Here is a 25,428-nt window from a genome sequence, read left to right as displayed (position 1 = left end):
GAATTCTTACCATTTGCAACAGCATGGATGGAACTGGAGAGCATTATGCTAAGTGAAGTAATCCAGTCAGTAAAAGAAAAATATCACATGATCTCACTCATTTATAGATAATAAAGATCTTTACAAACTGATGAACAAAAATAGATACAGAGGCAGAGCAGCATTAAACAGACTGTCAAACTACAGCAGGAAGGTTGGGGAGGGTTGGGGGTGGGTAAGAGATCAACCAAAGGACTTGTATGCATGCAGATAAGCATAACCCATGGACACAAGACACTGGGGGGTAGGGGAGGCTGGGGGGAGGTCAAGGGGAAAAAGAAAGGAGACAAATGTACTACTCTCTGTAATATTTTAAGCAATAAAAAAATCAATAAAAACATGTTTAAAAAAATAGCCTTGATGCATGTAACATGTATACTTGATCTTGAATCTACTGTACTGAGATGAAACATGCATGCCAGATGTTTTCAAGTTGTGTTTTAGAAAGCTTAGCGTTTAATGAGTAAATATAGTTACCATAGTTCTTAATTGAGACGTTGTATTTTCTTTAATAGAAATCATAATGGTTTTTCATTTGAAAAAATATGTCAAACAATAGAGGTAAGTTAAGATTTTAAAGTTTATCAAAAACCAGAAACACCAAATCTTAGCTATGGTGAATTGTGCTGCTATGAACATAGGGGTGCATATATCCTTTCTGATTGGTGTTTCTGGTTTCTGGATATTCCTTTATCAAAAGAGGCAGGACTTCTCACAGTATAATGAAGAAACACTATACCACATACATAATAAAGGGAAAGGAGCATGTCTTTTGATCGTGCTTCTGCTACAGGTTTGACTTGAGACATGTACCCCATCTCACGCCACCCCTGAACTCCCTGGCCTTGGTTCTCATTAGTTTACTTAATTACTTAATAGGTGGGAACTGATCAAAAGCACCTGTAAGTGCAGTACAAGCATAAACTTCATCACCTCAATAAAGCTCTGGATGGGGGGCACTGAGGCAGAGACAGAGAGTTAGGAGGAGAGGACAGAGATGGCCACAACTCCTGCAGGGCTGAGCCAGCATTCACCACATGAAATACAGAGCAACAGCCAATCATTCATAGAACTGCAATAAGACCATATGCCACATACACAACAAGCTCTCTCTATTCCTACCTTTGTCAAAGCCACTGGAGCAGGAAGGTCTCCCTGCTTTGTGCAGACAAGTCTCACTGTGCACGCACAGCACAGGACTGGCAGGCCTGGACCTCACAGGAGATCCGGCACAAGAAAAGGAACTCATCGTAAGTCTGGTAACCTGGAAGTTAATATAACTCAAGGAAATGACACCACCAATCCAATACGTCCCACCAAAAGTCAATTTTTTAAATAATATTACCAGGATATTAGTTACCAAGACAGTTAAAATTTTAAATCACTTAGATAATTTAACTAAACTGAACTGTTTCCTTAGGTTTGGCAAAGTTGTGTGCTTTTTTAATCATCCAATGGTCAGAATATTCCAGAAATGAATTTCTTTCCTACTAATAGAACTATTAGGTACAAGTAATGACTCAAAAAGCAAGATTTTTAGTTCCAATAATAAATATTACTAAGGGAAACAACTCAGGAGGCTGACATTCATATCTACAAGTATATAATAAACATAACCACAGCAGATTCCTTCCTATTTGGCCTGACTCATATGAACCCCATTGTTCTCTTAGCTACCCTGGTAAGTAATTCTAACTCCTGGCCCTAAGAAGAGGCCGAGTTGTGTGGATTAGTGACAAACCTCTCCTGCCTTGAGCTCGCACACCACATTCTATACACACACCACTTGCCTAAGCAGAAACATCCACAAAGAGAAAACCAGCCTCCCAACTCAGCCTACGGGGAGGAGGGGTGAGGGAGGCGACGGGTGAGTGCGAGAGAATGCTCTACATTCAATGTTGTGGCCAGAACACAGCTCGTGAAATAAGGAGAGCTGGACTGAAAGGATGGTTTTCAACTCTGGCTGCCTGAGGAACCCCGAGGCATTAGAATAGGGGTGGACAAACTTTTTGACTCGAGGGCCACAATGGGTTCTGAAACTGGAACGGACGGCCGGAACAAAAGCATGGATGGAGTGTTTGTGTGAACTAATATAAATTCAAAGTAAACATCATTACATAAAAGGGTACGGTCTTTTTTTTTTTTAGTTTTATTCATTTCAAACGGCCGGATCCGGCCCGCGGGCCATAGTTTGCCTACGGCTGTGTTAGAAGAACACACACCAACACCAAGTCCCACACACCCCAATTGAGTCAGAATTTCTGAAGTGGGGCCGGGACACTGGTTGTGGTTTTCTTTTGTTGTATGCATTAAACTCCCCACATGATTCTAATTGCAGCCAGGGTGTGAATCACGGATAGCCCCATGTCCAAGTTTTTACTGTACCCATCATCTGGACAATTCTCAGCACCATCAAGGGGAAAACCAGAGAGAACAGGAAGCTCCTTCTGTGGATTAATAGGAAAAGCTAAAGGGTGTAGGTCCAACTGCCATGCTACAGTGAAAGTTAAGATTTTAAAATGTATGCATTGCATCTGATATAAATACATGAAAGAAAACTCTTTAAAATTATAACTACTAGAAAGGAAATTTGTATTCCTTGGTATTCCCCGCCCCCCGCAAGAATTTCTTCTTAGTTTTCCAAATGTTCACTTTTTCACACAGCCTTTATCTTTCTTTGCTCCTTTGTTTACATTGAAAACTGTCTTCCCTTGCATTTCCCAGAAATGCTGTTTTGGGGGTTATTTTTGGTTAAGTTAATTTGCCCATGTGACCTACGCTCAACTCAGATGCTCTCTGACTCACCCTCACAGCAGAGCTCCAGTCATCAGCTTGATGTGCATAAGAATGAAGATCAGTTCCAAATGTTGCCTTCTGCTACTGCAAGGAGGGTAATGAGAAAATGCTCTCCAAAGACAAAGCCCCAACTCAACCTTGATAAATGTTTTCCAGTAAGTTCAAAGTCCTTTTTTATATAAGTCCCTTGCTTTATATCTAAATGAATACTAGCTAATCATTCTTTGCATCTTTACAGTCAGCCTCTCCTATGAGCTACGAGGGCCTGGCTCCTGTCGTCTCTCTGACATCTCCCACTTCTCTCCTCCCCTCAATCCACTGTAGCCACCAAGGGGAATCTCGGCAGCCAGGTTCTGCCTAGAGGCCTTCGCGTTGGCTGTGCCCTCTGCCTGGAATGGCTCCTCATTGCCATCACATCTACACTTAAATGTCACCTTAGCCAGGACTTCTTGAAGCTCAGTAAGGCAGAGACTTTTTGTCTTGTTTTGCTCACTGCTGCATCCTCTGTACTTCAAACAGTCCCTGGCACAAAATAGGCACTTAATACACACCTGTAAAATATATGACTGTACCTACTAAATTTTAATGAAATTCAGGGTTAATCTAATAAAAAAAAAACCACCTCTATTTCAAAGCAATACACAATCATCGGAGTATCTCATCAGGTCTAATAAAGCAGCTGTCGCCAACTGGTGGTCCGCGGACCACTGGTGGTCTGTGACGTCCGAAAGGTAGGCGGCCGCTGTAATAAAGGACTGACAAAGCTTAGGCCACGAATGAAGTCTGACTCTGAAGTGTGCTAGCAGTCACAAGGCACATACTCTATTCTGTGGTTCTGCCAGGGAGGTGATTTTGGTCTGACATTCCCCACATACCTAGGTAGACAGTAATGAGCTATACAGTCCCTCCACCTGGACTTACAGCTCACACCCGGTTCTGAGACAGCTCGCCATCTAATTGTTACAGCTCTTGAAATGGAGACTAGGCCTCTGGTTCCAAACTTTAATGTGCAAATTGCCTCCAGATCTTATTAAAATGCAGGTTCTGATTCAGAAGGCCTGGGGTGGTGCATGAGATTCTATATTTCTAACCAGCTCCTAAGGGTGTCGATGTTGCAAGAGTTATTTCAAGATAAAGGAGCTTGCCATAATCAGAATACCCACTTTTTTTTTAATCGCCAACTGGTGGTCCGAGGGAGACACATACATACATACATACATACATACACACACTGATTTGTTGTTCTACTTACATATGCTTTCATTGGTTGATTCTTACATGTACCCTGACCACAGACTGAACCTGAAACCTTGGCATACTGGGACGATGCTCTAACTAACCAACTGGGCTACCTGGCCAGGGCTTCACAACCTCTTTTTAGTCAAAATGTAAAATGGAATCCAATGATGTATAGAGAATTAGATCAGATGAACTCAAAGATTCCTTCCAAGGGTAAGGTATGGAGATGACAAACTGTATAAACCATTAGCCTAGAGAAGGGACACATGTTGAATAGCATTTGATTCTTGCTACTTCTTTCCCTCAGATATTTATACTTTTGTTTACTCTCTCTCCCTTTCCCTTCCTCTCTGAAATCAATAAAAATACTAAAAAATATATTTATGGAACAGAACCACAATTTTTAGAAGAGTTTTAATTATTAAAAATCTATTTTGTTAACGATCAAAGTCATCCAAATGGGGCATGCTAACATGTAGTGGAACTGAAGAACCCCAAAATACAGATAAGCTAACTGGAGCCATGGGTCTCCAAAAGTCTTACTTCACACTACTAACAGGCATTTGAAATGGCTCCAAAAATGGCAGTAAGCACCAGAGCAAGAGTTTTTAACTTTCCTTGTGAAAAACAAAACAAAAAACCTATAGCTGTTTGATGAAGCCTACTAACCCTTCCCAGAAATATGTATTAGGTGCATAAAATACACAGGATTGCAAATAAAGCCAATTATACTAAAAACAGTTAAGATCTTAAAAGACAATTAAATTTTTTTTTTTTTAATTTCAGAGAGGAAGGGAGAGGGAGGGAGAGATAGAAACATCAATGAGGAGAGAGTATCATTGATCATCTGCCTCCTGCACCTCCCCTATTGGAGATCAAGCCTGCAACCGGGCGTGTGCCCTGACTGGGAATCGAACTGTGACTTCCTGGTTCCTAGGTTGATACTCAACCAACAAGTCACATTGGCTAGGCAAAATGACAAACTTCTTTAATATACTTAGCAAGCAAGTGTCATGTAATCTGAAGTATGATGAGCATAGAAGATATCGTAAGATGCCTCATCCACTGCAATATGAAAACATCTGCTTTCTCCTGGTAACAAGTCACAAGCACTGTTAACACCACTGTGGGTTTCTTCCCGTTTTCATAACGGCAGCATATGCTACATTTCCAGTTAGTCTAGTGGAAGTAAAGCTGTGATCTTCCCCATAGCCTCTGAGGGAGTCAGGGCAATGGCAAAGTTGAAGAGCAAGCTGTCAATGGGGTTGGGCACTGGGCTAACAGACAAGCTGATCTGCCAGGGTGCCCTCAGATCGGGGCACTGATGGATGATAGGTGTTCCCTTCTAGACCAAAGTGCCAAGAGACCACCATATTAAAAAGCAATCCAACCATCAGTGCCCTCTCCTTACTTTTTTTTCTCACCTGAATAGTATTAACATAAGCACTGTCTTATAAATACAAGCCCTGGCCCTGGCCAGTATGGTTCAGTGGATAGAGTGTCAGCCTGCACACCAAAGGGTCTTGGGTTTGATTCCCAGTCAAGGGCATATACCTGGGTTGCAGGTCCGATCCTTGGGCCTGGTGGGGGCACCTGTGCGAGGCAACCAATTGATGTGTCTCTTACATCAATGTTTCTCTCTCTTTCCCCCTCCCATCCTTTCCATTCTCTCTAAAAAAATCAATTGAAAAAAATATCCTCGGGTGAGGATTTTAAAAAAAGAGCCCTAATAGGAAAATCCTCACAGTCACTTTAGAGTTCGGGGGTGGCGGGTAGGAGGGGGAGAAATTGTGTCTTTTTGATGCCTAAAGTAGTTCTCTACCATCTACTGCAAGTTTGAACTCCTTTATCTAATTTTTAGAACTCCTCTGGATTTCTATTCTTATTTTATTATAGTCTTATTTTCCACTAATCCTAATACTCCTAGAGGCCACAGTAAAGGTCACTGTTGTAATTTTGCTAGCTTCTAACTGGAAATGCAGCATTTGCTGCCATTATGAAACAGGCAGAAATTAACAGTGCTTGTGACTTCACAGTTTTAATGGTGGATATGGCCATGTCTGGAGACATTTTTGGTTGTTGTAACTAGGGGCAGGACTCTACTGGCATCTAGTGGGTGAAGGTCATGGATGCTGCTAAACATCCTACAGTACACTGGGCAGGCCCCCAAACAATTATTTGACCAAAACCTCGACAGTGCTGAAGTTGAAAAACTCTACCCTCACCCAATTCCTTTTCTCTATTATAAACCTTAGGACTTTTAAGGCAAAAGCAACCTCCTTTCTAAGCAGAACTCCCTGAAAGTCAGCCCAAATTGGAGGTCTAAAGGAGGCCGCCTTCTCATCCCCCCAATACAATCCCTCTAAGACAAATGCAATGTGTAACTCGAAATGGAAGTATATGCACATTTGTTTTCTTTACCCACTAGGTTCTTGAAGATGGACTGCAAAATTTACCCTTTATATAGGTGCCCTCAGAATGCCCAGCAGAGGGCAAGGCATGCAGTGTGCACTCAAATGTTCAACGTATAAATGTAGAAGAGGTTTTAAGGAAAACCTGGTAAAGCAATGCTTAATCACTTGAGAACCCAAAGTTTCAATGTCTTAGCTGCACTGAAATTATATGGGTGATCAGTAATAATAAAAGAAACTGAAGGGGATGCAACAGGCAGGCAGCAGGACAGCTCATCTGTTGATAATAGTTCTTGGGAATGCCTACAAAAAGGCAATGGTGTGCCTTCCCCTCACACATGAAGTTAAAAGTTCCAAAATCTACCCTCAGATACACCCAAACATAGTCAAAAGATATCTACACAAGGTTTCCACTATAGAGATGTATGTACTAACAAAATTCTGGAAACAATTAAGTGCCATTAATATGGGACTGGTTAAAGAAAATTACACATCTCAGCGTGGAATACTAAAAAGCAGGGTGCACACTGAATGCCTAAGATGTGAACACTTCACTTTATAAGAGACATGGAGAATAAAAGAATGACAAATACTAGGATTATAATCACACTTTGTATCGTTTTTATATCATTTATCCAATATGCTTATACATACATGCATCTATGTGATGGTGACAGTAATCATTACCTCCACTTTAACAATAAGGACTGACGCTCATCCCTAATTTCTCCAAGGTTATCTCGTCAGTAAGGAGCAGCCATATAGCTACAGAGGTTTATGAGTTGGTGCAGATTCAATCCAAGGAGAGCTACAAACATCTGTTTGGATGTCCCCTTCCCTGTAATCTGGGTTGGGGGAAGAGGGTATCTTTTCTTCTAAATTGACATTACACTTAAAAATGGACTCTTACCATGCCCTGGCTGGTGTGGCTCAGTTAGTTAGATGTTGTCTTGTTTATGGAAAGGTTTGATTTCCAATCAGGGCATATGCCTGAGTTGTGGACTCCATCACTGGTACGGGGTTTGCAGGAGGCCACAGATGGATGTTTTGCTCCCACCTCGGTATTTCTCTCTCTCCTCCCCTCTCCCTTCTGCTCTAATAAAAAACACATACCTAAAAACAAAACACTACCATGACAAGTAATCACCTATTCTAAAACTAGCATGCAACAGCTTAAAGATTTGATTATTTGAACTACAGTTAAGACAAAATGTCTTACAAGTCAGTGCTCATAAAATGTTAAGAGGGGAGCAATGTCACTCTCAACTACCAAGTGCAACTGTCCTGACAGCAATTAGGCGCATGTAACAAACTTGCATTACATCTATGCCTTTGGTTCCACTAATTCTGCTGGGAGGCATCTATGCTAAGAATGTAATCAGTGATACAGAGGTGTGTGTGCAAGGAGAATCTTCTTAGCTTTAGAAGAGCAAAAATAAACATGAGCATAAATGCCCAACAAGATTAACACTTAAATAAATTTACATCCACGTGATGAAATATTATGCAGCCTTTTAAATCATTTCAGAAAACCTAAGACATGGGGAACGCTCACACTTAGATAAGTGAAACAAGGTAGAATTTTTTTCTGGGTCATTTATTTTTATTTACTTTTTAAAAATTAAGCACAGTTGGTATACAATATTATATTTTCAGGTGTACAATATAGTGGTTTGACATGTTTATACTTTACAATATGATCACTAATTCTAGTAATCATCTGTCAAAGATGCAAATCATATCACTTATCACAATATTATTGACTATATTCCTTCACTTTTTTCATCCATCTGGTAATCATCCCTTTGGTCTGTTTCTATGAGTCTGTTTTGAAACAAGGTAGAATTTATAATATGTCAATTGTGTATATACACAAACAGGAACTGGGGAAAAAAAGAAAATGCACCATAATATTAATAGTATTTATTATGGCTGGAGATTTAAAAATCTTTGTTTTCCAATTTTTCTGTGAGGAACATCACTATGAGAATTTAGAAAAACTGCTCACAATGTCAAAACTTGTCCATCTCCCTACCAAGCTGGGTGCTATTAAGAGGCTGTTGGGATGTGCTGAGCAGCATCCACAAGATGTGAAAGATGCTGGCCTCATGGGAGAACAAATAATTTCAAAGAAAATAAGGGGTGGGGGGAACCATGATTTCTGGTGGTCCACAAACAATAATAGAGTTGAAGTCTAACTGGAAAAGGAGCCAGCCAAACCAAGTGACCTATAGGAAAGGCCTTTCAGGCACAGGAACAGAAAGGGCAAGAAGAGCTGAGTGGAAAGACTTTCTTGGCTAAAGCTTATGAGTGCCAAGGGGGCAACAGGGCCAGGTACCCTTATGTAAAAATATGAACTCCAAAGTGTTTACAGTCATTTATTTTCAATTTGTTTTCCAAGTAACCCATCTCTACACAAGAAAAAATAACATCTGTTAAATACTTTTAACTCAATGGGGAAAAAATACATAAAATAAAAAGAATCGTGATTTGTAAGCACTTTATTAAAATAGTAATTATGTGTCTCTCGAAACCAGAACAAGAAAATAGATAGTTTAATAGTGAAAGCTATTCGCTGACTTAGGCCAAGAGAAAGCCAATGGTAACCAAAATCCGTTTTCCATGTGAAAACATTCCATTTAAAATTTCTTACCCTAGAACTCCCCACGCAAAAAAAGAAAACAGAAACAGTACTGCTCAAAAATCTCAGCAAAAGGTAAGAAGGACTTAACTAGCTGAGCTCCAGCAATGTGACTATAAGGCAAAGTTCTTCCACAAGCAGCCTGCAGAATAGTGCGGCTTCTACTAGAAATTCCCAACCCTAATTATGCACATCTGAAGCTTTTAGAAATTCAGATTCCAGGACAACCCAAAGCAGGCCAATTAAACCAAAACCTGGGGTGGTGCGTTGTGTCCTGGTACAAACAGCTCTGGAAGGGTCCAGAATTACTGCTCAGGAGACTGCAGTACAGAGCAACATAGATTTGAGGCAAAAGTCCTGGGTTGACTAAAGACAATTCTTCCTAAGCTATGCAAACTCATAAAATGGCGTTAAAACAGAATCTTAGTCAAATTCCTACATTTGTTACAGGATTAAAGTGTCGTCCCTGGAAAGTTTACAGAGCCTGTCACATAGCAGATGCTCAATAAACAGTCACAGTTATCCGGGTTGATGACACAACGGAGGAGCAGGATAAGGCAAGAAAGGCTTTTATCTGAATAGCCACACTACCCAGCCCCTCGTTCAGAGCTTTAAACAATTCCAACAGGCTTAGGTGTAGCCTCCTAAAGCAGAGCAAAGAATAGGCAGTAAATTTAAGGTGTGGGGAAAGGGACCTAAAGAAATTAAAGGTTGCTGGAAAAAGGTACAATGTTAGCAATAAGAAGCCACAAGTGACAGCAAGCGAACATACAGGTGGATTTTTAAAAGTTTAAAAGGCACAGCCATATGGGAACAAACAGTCCAACCTAAATAAACTCTGAAGGCAACACTGTTTGAATATAAAACACATTCAGGAAGATAATCCCTCCCCATTCAAGAAAACCTTAAATTATGTGACCATGTAATATCAAAAATGATTTACAGTGTCTGGTCGTGTGCTCAATGGTTGAACATCGATTTATGAACCATGAGGTCACGGTTCAATTCCTGGTCAGGGCACAAGCCCAGGTTGCGGGCTCGATCCCCAGAGTGGGGCATGCAGGGGGCAGCTGATCAATGATTCTCTCTCATCATTTTTGTTTTCGTCTCTCTCTCTCTCTCTCTCTCTCTCTCTCCCCCCCTTTCTCTCTGATCTCAATAAAAATATATTTTAAAGAATTTTAAATGGTTTAACAGTGAAAACAAGTTCAGATGCAGAGGCTGCAGTTGCTTCTCCATCACATAATCTCAGGTAGAATTTCATCCTGTGAAGGTCACATCCAAAAGGAAGGCAGATGAGGCATTTGTGTAGGTTACTTTTCCTGCCAGAAATATGTTTAAATATTGGCATTTTCTTTGAGAAACTGGCTCAGTGTCTAATCATAATAAGTAAACTACGCTATAATGACCATTTCAGTTCCCAATATAATATTCAATTGCCTGAGATGAACCATTCAAAGCAGTTAGCACTTTAAAATGGTTGCTTCCTGATCCCTGTGGGGTACTAGTCATGATATAAATTCAGTTGCAGAACATTCAGGGAACCACCAGGGGAAGATCAGGCACTGAAATAAACTAGAAATGTGTGGGAAGCATCAAAGGTCCAGAAAGTATCAGTGAAATAGGCCCTTGGGTTTTATTTCTATAGGAGCCACAAATTCCATTCAATGAGTCTTGACTGGATGCCTATTATAAGCAAGGCAAAGCTGCTCAGAGTCGGAAACCAGATCTCTTTTATGGCCAGCTATGTAGTGAAAAATCAGGACAGAAAACGTTCAACTGGAATGAACAGAAAGAAAAGACTTTGAGGTCAAGAAATGTAAGATTTACCTCCTTTAGCATATATAACCAGTCTGCATTCAACGGGTAAGTGGTATTTGCTCAAATGAATTCCACAATTACAAGTAAAAGAGAGCCCAAACCTGTCCTTTCACACTTCTGCAAGTTCATCCACACACCTGATTCTCTGTTCAGTTATTTAGCACCTACAAAGTTCCAGAACATTAAAATCATTCTCACATTCTCCAAACAACCCTCTAATTTCAAGACACTAGGCCAGGTCATTTCTTCTCCTCTACACAGGACCTTAATCTTTATAATGACAAATGTAACAGTCTATGTAAAACCCTCCTTCACAGCTACACTTCATGAGAGAATTAATCCTTCCTGGAACACATGTTCAATATGTATATAACACGTGGATGATAGTAAATGCAGATGATCCTACTTTCAATAATGGTTGAATAGTCAGACCAACCTTCATGCAGATAACTATAAACTCTGGACAAAGTCTAAAAAATAATAAAGTGAACACAACCAAAAGCAGGCAGAAATAAGAGGGAGGTCTACACTTGGAAAAAGAGATTTGCACTGGGTGAGTTTCATATTCTGCAGGCCCAGTTCCATGAGAAAAAGGAACAGCTGAAGCTCGGACAGAACCTCAATCTTACTGACTTGAAAACCCGGAGACCAGAATTCTGGTAGATTACTGTGGCTGGAAAATGAGGGGGAAACCCAAGAAAGGAGAGCACCTGGGAAGGGGAACACCAAGTTCTGCATCCAAATTCTGCCCACATCTCTGAGAGCCCTGAAACAGGCTTGCCTGGGGCAGGCTCCAAGAGGCCAAGCTAAGACCAAACAACAGAACAGAGATTGCAGCTGCTGATCAACACAGGGAAGAGAGTCCCAGAGTTGCAGTCCAGCCATATGTACTGCTAGCTAAACAAACAAATCATCATCAATTCTCTTCAGGAGTACATAACAAAATCCAGAGTTTCTGCAATGTCTCATTCACAAAATCCAAGAAGTAATCTGCAATTACTAGACATGTATCAGTAAACAAATTAAAACATGACCCATACAAAGAAAAAAGGGAGACCAAGCACAAAATGAGTCACGTGCTAGAATCACAGGAAGTAGTAAGTGGCTAGTATAAGGAAGCTCAAATATTAAGTGGCTGTCATAAGAAAGCTCCAGAAAGGAAAATATGCTCACAATGTACAAACCAGAAGGACACAAATGATTTTAAAAAGGAAATTCAGGAAGGAACCAAGATGTCCTTCAATAGGTGAATGGATAATGAACTGTGCACGTTCAGAGTGCACACATTATCCAGTGATATGTAATATTATCATCAGTGATAAAAAGAAATGAGGTGTCAAGCCATGAAAAGACATGGAGGAATCTTAAATGCATACTACCAGGTGAAAGAAGCTGATGTGAAAGGCTACACACACTATATGACTCTACGTCACATTCTGGAAAAGGCAACACTATGGAGACACTAAATAGATCAGTGACTGCACAGGGTTGGGGAAGGGGCAGGATAAATAGCAGAGCAGAGGGTTTTAAGGACAGTGAAAATACACTGTAGGATACTATAGTGGTGGATACATGTCCTTACACATTTGTCCAGACCCACAGAATGTTCAACACTGAAAGTAAACTCTAATGTAAATTGTGGACTTCAGGTGATTTTAATGTTTAATCTTTGTGTAAACCTAAAACTGCTCTTTAAAAAAGCCTTAAAATAATAATAATTTTAAAAATATTAAAATGGAAATTCTAAAATGAAAAATTATTTCTGAACTAAAAAAAAATCCCCTGAACAGTGTGCAATTAAGACAATGAATTTCAATACAGATCAACAGAAAGTATCCAATCTGAAAAACAAAGAAAGATTTGAGGGGGAGAAATGAACAAAGCTTCCAGGACCTGTGGAATAATATCAAAAGGTTTAATATACCTGCAGCTGGAGTCTGGAGAAATTATGGATGAAATTTCCCCAAATTTGGAAAGAGACAAATTTAACAAATCCATTAAGTTCAGAGAACATTGAACAAGATAAATTAAAAACAACACCACTTGGTAAAGGGGGTATAAATGATGATGGAAGGAGATTCAACTTGGTATGGTGAGCATACAGTGCAATATAAGGGTGGTATGTTGTGGAACTGTGTACCTGAGACCTATATGATTTGTTGACCAACAAATTCAAAGGCAATTAAACACACACACACACACACACACACACACAAAAACACTTGAACACATCATAGTCAAGCTGCTCCAATACCAAGACACAGAGACAATCTTGAAACCAGACAGAGAAAAACAGCATTTTGGATACAGCAGAACAGCAAAACAAATGATGGCCAGAAGACAGTGTCACAACTTCTTTAACTAATTTAAGAAGTAATTTCTCCATCGTTTTTCCTGTCCCAATATCTCTTTCCTTCTGGGACTCCAGCTGAAAAAAAACCCTGAAAACACAGAATCCTAAAAACCCTTTAATAAGGCAAAAGCAAAACATCTATCTACAATAAGAGCATAATATGCTAATTAGGCCAGATGTCCTTCTGGATGACCTTCTGGACGAAGCCAGGGCTGCAGGGGAAGCCTGGGTCCCAGGTGCCTGCCAGCAGCTGGAGGGAAGCCTGGGTCCCAGAGGGAAGCCAGTCCAGCAGCCGGGGGAAGGAAGCCGACTCTTGCACAAATTTCATGCATCAGGCCTCTAGTCTATCCTATATAATAAAGAGCTAATATGCAAATGGTCATCACACCCTCATATCGTTACGGCTCAGACACTCCTGGGGAGAGAGGAATGGGGACCAGCCAGGCACAAATGAGCTATGGCTCAGACACTCAACACTAGGGAGAGAGGAATGGGGACCAGCCAGGCTATGGGCCAGGAGAGAAACAAGCCGCACACCCCGTGGTCCTGGGCACCAGCGGCTGCGCCTGTGCCTGCGACCCGGGAGAGGGACAAGACACCTGCCCCGCGGTCCCGGGCGCCAGCACCTGCAGCCTGGGATAGGGACAAGCTGTATGCACTGCGGTCCGGGGCGCCTGTGGCTGCAGCCAGTCTGGGCAAAGCCAGCCTGGGGCCTGGGTGCCTGCGGCCAACCAGAGAGAGGGAAGCCCAGGTCCTGGGTGCCTGCGACTGGCTGGAGGAGGGAATCCTGGGTCCCGGGTGCAAAGCAAGGCAGAGGTGGTTAGGGGCGATCAGGCCAGCAGGGGAGCAGTTACGGGTGATCAAGCAGGCAGGCAGAGGGGTTAGGGACGATCAGGCAGGAAGGCAGGTAGGCAGGCAAACGGTTAGGAGCCAGAGGTCCCGGATTGCGAGAGGCAGTCGGACATTTCCCGAGGGGTCTCAGATTAGAGAGGATGCAGGCCAGGCTGAGGGACCCCACCCCCGTGCACAAATTTCATGCACTGGGCCTCTAGTCCTATATAATAAAACCCTAATACGCAAATAGTCTGAATGATGGAACGACCGGTCTCTATGATGCACACTGACCACCAGGGGACAGATGCTCAATGGAGCTGTGGCCTGGTGGTCAGTGCGCTCCCACAGGGGGAGTGCTGCTCAGCCAGAAGCTGGGCTCACAACTGGTGAGTGCAGCAGCAGTGGCAGGAGCCTCTCCTGCCTCCGAGGCAGTGCTAAGGAGCAACCAAAAGCCAGCTCATACCTGGCGAGTGCAGCGGTGGTGGCAGGAACCTCTCCCACCATGGCAGTGCTAAAGACCCTTCAGGGGATGTCTGCCTGCCAGCTTAGGCCCGCTCCCCGACATTTGTGCACTGGGGGTCCCTAAGCCGGCAGGCAGACATCCCCTGAGGGGTCCCAGACTGTGAGAAGGCACAGGCCGAGCTGAGGAATCCCCTAGTGCATGAATGTCATGCATCGGGCCTCTAGTCTATACTAATAAAAGGGTAATATGCTAATGAGACGTCTTCCAGACATACTTCTGGACAAAGCCACGGTGACAGGGGCTGAGGTAGAGGCGGTTAGGGGTGATCAGGCCAGCAGCGGAGGGCAGTTAGGGGCGATCAGGCCCATAGGGGAGGGCAGTTAGGGGCGATCAGGCCAGCAGTGGGGGAGCAGTTCGGGGGCAATCAGGCCGGCAGGCAGAGGCGGTTAGGGGCGATCAGGCCAGCAGTGGGGGAGCAGTTAGGGGGCAATCAGGCCAGCAGGCAGAGGTGGTTAGGAGCAATCAGGCATGCAGGGGAGCAGTTAGGGGTACCAGGCTAGCAGGCAGAGGTGGTTAGGGGTGATCAGGCAGCCGAGCAGTTAGAAGCCAGTGGTCCTGGATTGTGAGAGGGATGTCCAAACCGGCAGTCAGACATCCCCCAAGGGGTCCCGGTTTGGAGAGGGTGCAGGGCCGGACTGAGGGACCCCCCCCTCCCCCGTGCATGAATTTTGTGCACTGGGCCTCTAGTTTTTCGATAGAAAGAAAATTAAGAGAATTTCTTGCCAACAGACCTGCACTCCAAAGAGTGCTGAAAAAGTTTTCCAGACTGAAGGAATATGGTAACAAACTGGGTCTTAAGCGAGGAATGAAAAGCACTGGGAATGGTAAATATGAGAGCAAAAATAAAAAATTACCTTTCTCTTTAATTTAAAAAAAATTGCATCCATATTAAAGCAAGAAATAATATACTACGGGGTTTATAGTATATGTAGAATACATATGATAAACATAACATGAAGGACAGAGAAGGTAAATGGTTACAATACAATTGTTAAGATTCTTACATTTTAGGTGAAATACATCAAGAGAGAAGGCAAGCCAGTAGCTAGAACAAAATTCTATGATTCCACTTCAATGAAGTGCTAGAATAGGCAAAACTAATCAATGGTGGGGGGAAACTAGAACAGAAGAAAAAAAATAGAAAAAAGGTAGAGGGTTGGGAAGAGGGGAGTTGGAGGTCAAAGTGGAAACTGACCAGAAAATGGCATGAGGCAATTTTCTGGGGTAACAATAACGTTCTATATCTTGATAGCGGTTTGGTTACGCAGGTTTATGCATTTACCAAAACTCAAATGGTACATTTAAAATATATGTATTTCACAAAATTTGTTTTAACTTTAAATTTAAAAAAAATAGAGCTTAGTACTGAGGATTATCAACTCAAGGTCATTGAACGAATAAAAATGAACAATTGGTGGTGGGGGGTAGGGAGATTAATTTATGTTATAAAGAGTAGATCTGAAACAAGAAATCAGCAGCAAGCCCAGTGGTAGCTGGGCACTAGCAGTGCAAACAAAAGCTGTGAATGACGTCACACTTCCTACTTCTACAAGTGACACACAATTTCAGCCTCCCTTTTTCTTCTCATTTCATATTCTTAAGGTTTCTCCTCTCACTTTTGATGACGTACAAAAAAATATTTTTAAATGTAATTTTGGCTTCACATAATAAAAATAGCCACTTATAAATGTCACCTTTGGCAAATTACTTACTTAACCTCTCTGTGTCTGTTCTGTCACTGCTAAAAGACAGGGACAAAAATAGAACCTCCCTCATTGAGTTGTTATGAGGATTGAATAAATACATTCGAAGCACTTAGAGCAGGGCCTTGCACATAGTAAATATTTGAAATGTTATCTATCATTGGCATCGTTTCCTCTTTTTGACTACCTGTTTTGTACTTTATTATTTATTCTAAAAGAAAAAATCATTTTGATTGCTAAATTAGCCACCCCAATACAAATATTAATAGTACACTGGTTCATGAGCTTCAAACCCAGTCTTTAAAATAAAGAAAAAAAAATCCCACACAAGTAATAGTTCTCAGAAACACCACATCTTGCAACAGTCCCCATAAAAGAAAATAATCAGGAAGCTGAAGTCACAAGAATCCATTCTTCCACAGGTAATATGTAAGTTGGGAGTAGTATTCTGATACTTAATTGTGTCCAGGTAGAGTACACACATCACACAGTGCTTCTCACACAACTTCAATACCGGGTACATGCAAAGTAACTCATCAATTTTATTAACTTTATTATAGCTAGGTAGTTAGCATTATTCCCAAACTTTTACATATTATTAAAATGTTCAATAGAGAGAAGGGGATTGTTTCTCTTCCCCACAGGTTTTCTTCCTTTTTCAAAGTTATTTTTTCTAGTCAAGACTTTAATATTTCCAGAAGCAGTTCCTACATATACATGTTTAAATTAGATTGACTGTGAATCAGTAAGAAACCCAAGAATATAACAATTTCTTCCTAATAAATATATTGAAGCTTTTATGTATAAGTCCCAAATAATTAGGAGATAACTCTATAATGCTCCCTTCTTAGAGTTAATCTGATGTCACAGTTTATAAAAGTGTAAAAGAAATATAAACTAAACTTCAATTGGGTTGATTAACAGTTGTTCAGTGTATTGCCATTCTATAGCAAACTAAAATATCTAGGCTTACCAAAATTTATAATTTTTTACACATTAAAGGAATAAATTAAAAATAGTCTTACTTTTATTTTTCATTTTATTTCTTAAAAAATATATTTTATTGATCTCCTACAGAGAGGAAGGGAGAGAGATAGAGAGTTAGAAACATCGATGAGAGAGAAACATCGATCAGCTGCCTCCTGCACACTCCCTACTGGGGATGTGCCCGCAACCAAGGTACATGCCCTTGACCGGAATCAAACTTGGGACCCTTGAGTTCACAGGCTGACGCTCTATCCACTGAGCCAAACCGGTTAGGGCAACAGTCTTACTTTTAGAACTACAACCACTACTCCTAACCCACATTGATAGTAAGGGAGACAGTCTACTATAGCATCAGAAGACCATGTGCCCTTCCCCAGTTCTCTGTGTACTTGTCCATAAAACTTGGTTTGTCATGGGATTACATAAAGCCAACTATCATGTTCAGAGAGTTTCTCCCAATGAAAGCTTTTGCATGCCAGCTTTTGAAAAATAAGAAAGTAAAATGCCATGTTAAAATTCACATTGCCCTAGCTGGTTTGGCTCAGTGGATAGAGCCTCAGCCCTTGGACCGAAGGGTTCCTGGTTCGATTCCGGTCAAGGGCATGTTCCTTGGTTGCAGGCCAGCCATGGTCGAGGTGTACACGGGAGGCAACCAGTCAAAGTGTCTCTCTCACATCAATGATTCTCTCTCTGTCTCTCCCTCTCCCTTTCACTCTCTCTAAAAATCAATGGAAAAATATCTTCAGGTTTAACAACAAAAAATTCACTAGAATCTACAGCTATGAAATGCATAAAGAAATGGCCATTGAATAAAGGAAAAGCCCGAGATGGTAATAAGTATCACTACTAGGGCCTAGAAAAAAGCACTGAGGCCCAGCCGGTTAGCTCAGTGGTTGGAGCATCGGTCCATGGACTGAAGGGTCCCATGTTTGATTACGGTCAGGGGCATGTAGCTCTGTTGTAGGCTGGATCCCCATGCAGGAGGCAACCAATTTATGTGTCTCTTTCACATCAAAGTTTCTCTCTCTGCCTCTCCCTCTCCCTTCCACTCAGTCTAAAAATCAATGAAAAAAATATCCTCTGGTGAGGATTAACAAAACAAAAGAAGAAAAAGCACTAGGGGAAAAATTGTTTTCACTCGGATGGCCTCTCACAAACCAATACCTCCCACCCCTTAGGTGTTCACAGATGCTCGGAACACAGCCCTGTTGGGTAGCAGGGACCACTAGCCCTGGGATTGAAAGAGAAAGACAAGCTCTGCCTTCCGGTAAGTCAAAGTTTGGTGATGAAAATTTAAATAAAACTATTACAATACAGTATGCTAAGTTCTAGGACAGAAGGCAGCAACAGAAGGCTTGGTATATATGAGCCAAGAAGTCAGGGCTGAGGTGCCTCAGGTAGCTATCTGGTGTCCCATCTAAGAGAACAGCATCTGTAAAGGCTCAGGAGAAAGGTAAAACAAGTAGAATATGAGGAACTACAAGTATAGAAAGCGGTGAGTATAGACAGGCAATGGATACATCACAAAGGCTACAAAATACCATGCTAAGAACTGCGTACCAGAAAATAAGAAACCTACAGGCACCTTACCAAGGCCATTCCAGTAACAACGTGGGAACTGTTGTTAGAGGCTAAGAGTGGGCCCAGGGAGACGAGTTGTTATAGTAGACTAGATCTATCTAGGTCAGGGAGACTACGAGGTGCTACAGTAGGTCAGAAGTTAGGTTATGTCGCAGTTCTTTCTTTCATTTCAATCCTCACCTGAGGATATTTTTTCCATTGATTTCTAGAGACAGAGGAAGGGAGGAGGAGGAGGAGTGAGAGTGAAGAGAGAAACAGCGAAGTGAGAGAGACAAGGTACATGCCCTTGACTGGGAATGGAACTCACCACCCTTTGGTCCATGGTTTTACTCAAACCACTGAGTAAAACCAGCCAGGACCGTGCAGTTATTTTTTAAAAAGTGCTGAAGTACCAATGTTTCTGAGTAGTTTAATTAAAAAATGAAATAGAGCAGCTACAAAGTTTTCTCTTGTCGACTTTAAACAATGACATCAGCTTAATTCTAAAAGGAGATCATCGCTCACTTGCATTCCAGCATGCGTTCTTGACTCAGGGCAGAGTGGAGTTACATGAGGCTAGGGTTGTGCTTGTTCCCTGAAGACTAATTTTATCTATTCCCTGGCTTCCTGGCAAATAGCCCAACATCTAAGTCCACCTACACAGAAGTGTGCCATATGTGCAACCATCATGTTAAGTGTGGTGGGGACAGGTTGAAAGAGAAGGAGAAGGACAGGTAGATAGACAGGGAGAACAGTGACCTGGGCAGTGGCTGTGTTGATGGAAAACAAATCTAGGAGGATGTTTAGGACTTGGAAACAAGGTGGTTGGAGGGATAAGAAGGCAGGCAAACTATCTATGAAAGGCATAGGCTTCTTGCTGGGGGGAAGGTTGGGGACAAGGGTAGAGTGGTCCAGTATGGGGACAGAGGAACTCACCTTTGGACAGACTGAATTACCTGGAAACTCCAAGCTGGAATACAGGTTTTGGATTCATCAGTGACATTATAAAGTAAAAAGAGAAGGGAAAAAAGGAGAGGAGTCTGAGGAATACCATCATCAAAAAGGTACAAAAGCAGAAGAAAAACTGAAAGCAAATACTCAGAAGCAGGAGAAGAATCAGTGGTGCCAGAGGACTAATGACAGCTCTCAGTGGGCTGCCCAGGCCATGTCCAGACTCCGTTAAGCCAGACTCTGGGGGAGGCACCTCTGCAGCCATTTATGTTTTTTTTTAAAAATACCCGGTCTCCTAGGAATTTCACCTAGGTGTGGAGAATCCACAGAACAAATGAGAGATAAAACAGATAACTGAAAAGTACCCAATGAAACTGACAAATTAGTCATCCAGATAAAAACATCAATGAAACCAAATATAGTCTAGAAGCAAACCCAAATATATATGGGAAATGCAGCAAATGATAAAAGTTATTTCAAGTCTGGAGTGAAAAGATGCATTATTCAACAAATGACACTAGGGCAAATGGGTTGTCATCTGGAAATATAAATCTAGCTTTGTACCTTACACCATAATAAATTCCAGACGGATCTGTTAAATGTAAAATGAGAAACCACACAAGTTCTATACCAGAAGAAATCACAGGGAATGTCTGTATAATGTATAATGCATATGTATAATAATATGTGCAATGCATAATGTATAAAGCATTTCTCATGACACAAAACCCAGAAGCCATACAGGCTGATAAATATATATGTATATATTTTTAAAACTGCATGGTAAAGTCCAAATGAAAAGAAAAAAAACCTGGACAACAAATATTTGCAACTTCTAAAGACAAAAGCACAATTTCCTTGAAACTTAAAGAACTCCTAAAAAAACAATAAAGAAAAGATCAACAATCCAACAGAGATGGGCAGAGGTTATGAGGAGCTTGCCAAAAATAAAATAAAATTACACTACACTGAGATGTGCTTCTCACCCAACCAAATGGCAAAAATCTGGGGAAGGGATCGGGGGTGCTGACTCGCCATACTAGCTGAAGGTATAGGAACAGGCACTCATATTGCTGTGGGAATTCCAAAAGGTAGATGATCTCAGCAATATCTAAAGTAATTACAGTACAGACCACTTCACCCAGCAACAATCCTGCTTCCAGGTTTCTGTTCTATAGATACACTTACTGACTGAAATGTGAAAGCCATGCATGTTGTTTGTTGTATGTAGATGACACATACATAATATGTCAAACACACTGAGTTGTCTGTAATGGTAAAGAGGGAACAAAATGTCTATCAATAGGGACTGATTAAACAGCACGTTCGTACAGGGCAGCCATAAGCTACTAGTACAACGAAGAAGTGCTATGACAGTGGTTCTCAACCTTCTGGCCCTTTAAATACAGTTCCTTATGTTGTGACCCAACCATAAAATTATTTTCGTTGCTACTTCATAACTGTAATGTTGCTTCTATTATGAATCGTAATGTAAATATCTGATATGCAGGATGGTCTTAGCGGACCCCTGTACAAGGGTCCTTCGACTGCCAAAGGGGTCGCGACCCACAGGTTGAGAACCGCTGCGCTATGAACTGATAAGGAACGCTCATCAGGAAAGACTATCAAGAAAAAGGGACATAGACCATGTGGGGAGTAAGACAACAGTGATATTTGTTAATAGACACAGAGTCTCTCTAGAAGGTTCTACAAGCAACAAAGAGGAGAACGAAACTAGCCAAAGGAAGACTACTACCCACCACACTCCTGCACTAAGCACTTTAAAATCATTGTTTCAATTCTTCCTTTAAAAAAATCAATCTCAGTAAGTAGTTCCAGTATGATCTCTACAACAAGGATTCTGAAACACAAAGGTGGGGGAGCACAATTTTCTAAATGTACTGAAAACCAATGAATGGTACACTCTAAAGGGGTCAATTTTATGTTATATGGGTTAAATCTCAATAAAACTGTTATTTTTTAAAAGTAAGTATCTACCACAGCACATTATCATTTACATAGAGAAAAGACCGCAAAGGCTAGCTTTTTCCAAAACTATGGCTTTATATTTACATAAAATGGAAAGACAGAGGTAGTGTTAAGTCCAAACCAACCATTACCACCATTTTCCATCATGCCTTAAGGAACAGCACACCTACACCACTTGTCAGCTACTGAGTACAGTAAAGCTACTGCAATTAATCACCAGCTGTACCGCTATGAATTCTTTTCTTTCTGAAAGTAAAAATGTCTATTTTACATTCCTTACACTTTTAAATTTCTACAAGTCCTCTGAGCAGTAAGAATTTTGAAATAACATAAGTAAGGGCTTGAAGAAGCAAATGTAAATAATGCCTATACATATCAAAAAATTAAAAGAAGTATTACCTTAGGATAAAGAATGAAGTAGTTAAAATCTTTATCTCTAAAAGAGAAACACAAAGTCTCTAGGTTCAGAGTTTAAAACATAGTACAATAGCTTACAAAAGAAATAAAAACAGAGCTTTAATGGGGCTGCTTTTCTAGGATTACACTAAATGTTAGATTTAGAGAAACAAAGGCAGCAAAATGCTTAAAGGCTAGATTTCACGAGTTGCCTACTCCAAGCAACAGAAGCGTTTATCAATGTCAGGCATTAAATTTAAAGCAGCAAAGGAACAGAAAGTTCAATGAATGTGACTGAAATTACTTCAGGAGTGGCATAGGGGATATAGAGAAACCTAGATACCATTTGTTTGGAAATATGGAAGCAATGGCACCAAGGTTACTCATTATTTTTAAATTTCTATTTATTGATTTTTTGAGAGAGAGAGAAACATCAATTTGTTGTTCCACTCATTTATGCACTCATTGATTAATTCTTATATATGCCCTGACTGGGACTGAACCCGAAACCTTGGCTTATTGGGATAGCACTCTAGCCAACTGAGCTACCAGGCCAGGGCTTATAACCTCATTAATAAGGGACAGGCAGAACTCTCCAATTTCCCAAGGGTGAACAAAAAAACTGTCAGCTCCAAGTAACTACCCAAAAATCAATTTTGAAAACACTGAGAGACAAACATTTTACTCTATAACAATGTGCCTTGCTCAAGTTAGCATCCCTCTATAAAAAGCCAGAGAAGACAAAAGGAAGCCCTCACTGCACATCTGCTGGGCAATTCACATGTGACATCATGTGACCCTCCAAACAAGTCCATGAGGCAGGTAACTTGCCTTGCAATAGGGAAACACCGGAGGAGGGAGGACTCTGGCCAAGGTCACATAGTTGGTCAATTCAGTGCCCATTTGGATAGGAAGGGTGGGGGGTAGATTAGCCCCTTCATCACATCTGGCTTGACAGATTTCTGGCTTGACAGAAAGGCTCCACTATAAATGACATTTTTGTTCTAGCTTTTAGCTTACTCCCCACCAAAATAATGACCACTATCTTCTGCTTTTAATAAAGTGATGATGCATCTGCCCACACAAAAGACACCCTTTAAGAGCTGAACAAGACTGGACTCATGGCCATAGACATTCCCAGTGTGTTGCATTTAACCTGAAGACTAACAGCACATGAAGCTGGCCTTAGGGGACTGAAATCCCATGGACAGGCGATAGTCTACTGGAACCCCAAAGCTTATGGAACTCCCTACAGACCACCACATTCCCTGGGACCCAGCCTTTGTCGTAGCGGAGTAACATTTTTCTGCCCAGTGCACAATATGGGTGGGATCTGAACACACATTTAAAGAGAAAACCACGGTTTCGGATATCAATGTCACCAAGAAAAGATAGGACATAGATTAAAACCAAAGCAGGGACCACAACCACTTCTTACAGGAAGACATTAAAGAAGAAAAGCCACAGTTCAGGTTTGAAAGAGAACTTAAAACCACCAGCAGCAAACCAGAGAGTATCAAACATTTAACTTAAAAGAGCTTAGGCACTGTCAACGAAAGATATTCAGCACTACGTACTGGTCTTTGACTGCAATCTCTTGCTTCCCAAAGTCAGTGTGTTATCTAAATACAACACACTCGATCAGAGAAAATCCTTCTTTCCCCCTCGGGGCACAATTTTGGCATTGGGTCGCAAGGGGCCATAAAAAACAAGTTTGAGCCCCAAACACTTTGGTTACATAGTTTTGAAACATTTAGACAAAAGTTCACATTTCTAAGTGGATGACCATGATACCCTTCCTGTTTAATTTAGTGACTGGAGATCTTTAACTTAACCTAGCATTCCTCAGGGGACTGATACCCTCAACACGTTCGAGCTCCAAGCCTGGGATTTGTCTCACATTGAGAAATAACTGTTTCACATGCAACTGTCTGTTAAACACAAGCATAAACACAGATACGGATGTGCATTCATAAGTTCATACACACATATCTACACATATGCATAAGCATACATATTCATCAGTGCTATACATGCACTCACAAGCACACAAATACATGTATACATGGGCTCACACGCGTGCCCACTCCGCGGTCCCACCTGCCCATCTGACCGCTCCAGCGGCTACACCTGCCCACTTAGGGGAAACCCACAACCAGGCCTGAGGAGCCACATGACACCCGCGATTGTCTGCGAAGGCCTAGAGCAGCGGTTCTCAACCTGTGGGTCGCGACCCCTTTGGGGGCCGAAGGACCCTTTCACCTAAGACCATCGGAAAACACATACATAATTACATATTGTTTTTGTGATTAATCACTATGCTTTAATTATGTTCAATTTGTAACAATGAAATTGGGGGTCACCACAACATGAGGAACTGTATTAAAGGGTCGCGGCATTAGGAAGGTTGAGAACCACTGGCCTAGAGCCTTCTCTATCTCATACGGCTTCCTTTTCTAGTAATAACCATCAGATTTGGAGAAACCATGTAATTGAGGCCGCAACCTCTGACTGGGGTTATCTGTCCCTCTAAGGGAGCCGTGAGTGCGTCCTCCCATACTTCCCCGACTAACCCGGGCGAGATGGATGGGTGCAACAGCCTCAAGGGCGCGAGGTACCGGACCGGTCTTGGGGTGCAGGATTTGCGGGTGGAAGTGGCGGCAGGGGCTTGGAGTGAGGGCATAGGGTACAGGGTGGAGGCTTGGGATACAAACGCGGAGTGAAAGCTTGGTTGGCGGCTGCGGAAACAGGATGGAAGCTTGGGGGTGCAGGTATGAGTTTAGGGTTCAGGTGAGGGTTTGGGATCTCAAGTGAAAGCTTCGGGAGCGAGTGTTTTCCGTTCGGGGTGGAGGCTTGGTGGTGGGCGTTTTGGGGAGCGGGTTGGAAGCTTGCGGTGCGGGTGGGGGCGCCGGGCCCGCCTCCCGCGTGGGCACGCACCTTGTGGCAGGACGGACAGGTGGGCAGTGCGCTCTTGCCCCCGTGGCCCCCGCCGCCGCCGCCGCTGCTCAGGCTGCTCTGAATCTGCGTGAGCTCCTGGCGCAGCACCTGCTTCTGGTGAAAGCTGAAGGCCGGGTGGTTAGAGGCCATGGTGAAGAGCAGCAGGAACTCATCGCCCGTACGGCCCTCGTTGAGCTGCAGCCCGTAGTTGTGGATGATGGAGTCGATGTGCGTGAGCGTGCGGTAGA

At 42.0% G+C, this 25,428-nt stretch overlaps 1 protein-coding gene across 5 annotated transcripts in view; it reads right to left on the bottom strand.

Annotated features, from left to right (window-relative positions):
- Window positions 1-25,422, bottom strand: part of ZCCHC14 (zinc finger, CCHC domain containing 14) — a 71,361-nt gene extending 45,939 nt beyond the window's left edge. For all 5 annotated transcript variants that reach the window (XR_001513615.1, XM_015562972.1, XM_015562970.1 and 2 more), the window contains exon 1: window positions 25,181-25,422. Coding sequence is in view for 4 of the 5 variants with exons in the window: in XM_015562972.1 (XP_015418458.1) it covers window positions 25,181-25,330 (150 nt within the window). In the remaining variant the exon portion in view is untranslated. The remainder of the gene's footprint in view (window positions 1-25,180) is intronic.
- Between the last annotated feature and the right edge of the window lie 6 nt (window positions 25,423-25,428).

The sequence above is a fragment of the Myotis davidii genome, unplaced genomic scaffold (assembly GCF_000327345.1).
Source record: "Myotis davidii unplaced genomic scaffold, ASM32734v1 scaffold77, whole genome shotgun sequence".
Taxonomy (NCBI): Eukaryota; Metazoa; Chordata; class Mammalia; order Chiroptera; family Vespertilionidae; genus Myotis; species Myotis davidii.
Note: the sequence above shows the minus strand (reverse complement) of the source record. Positions and strands in the feature narration are given on the sequence as shown.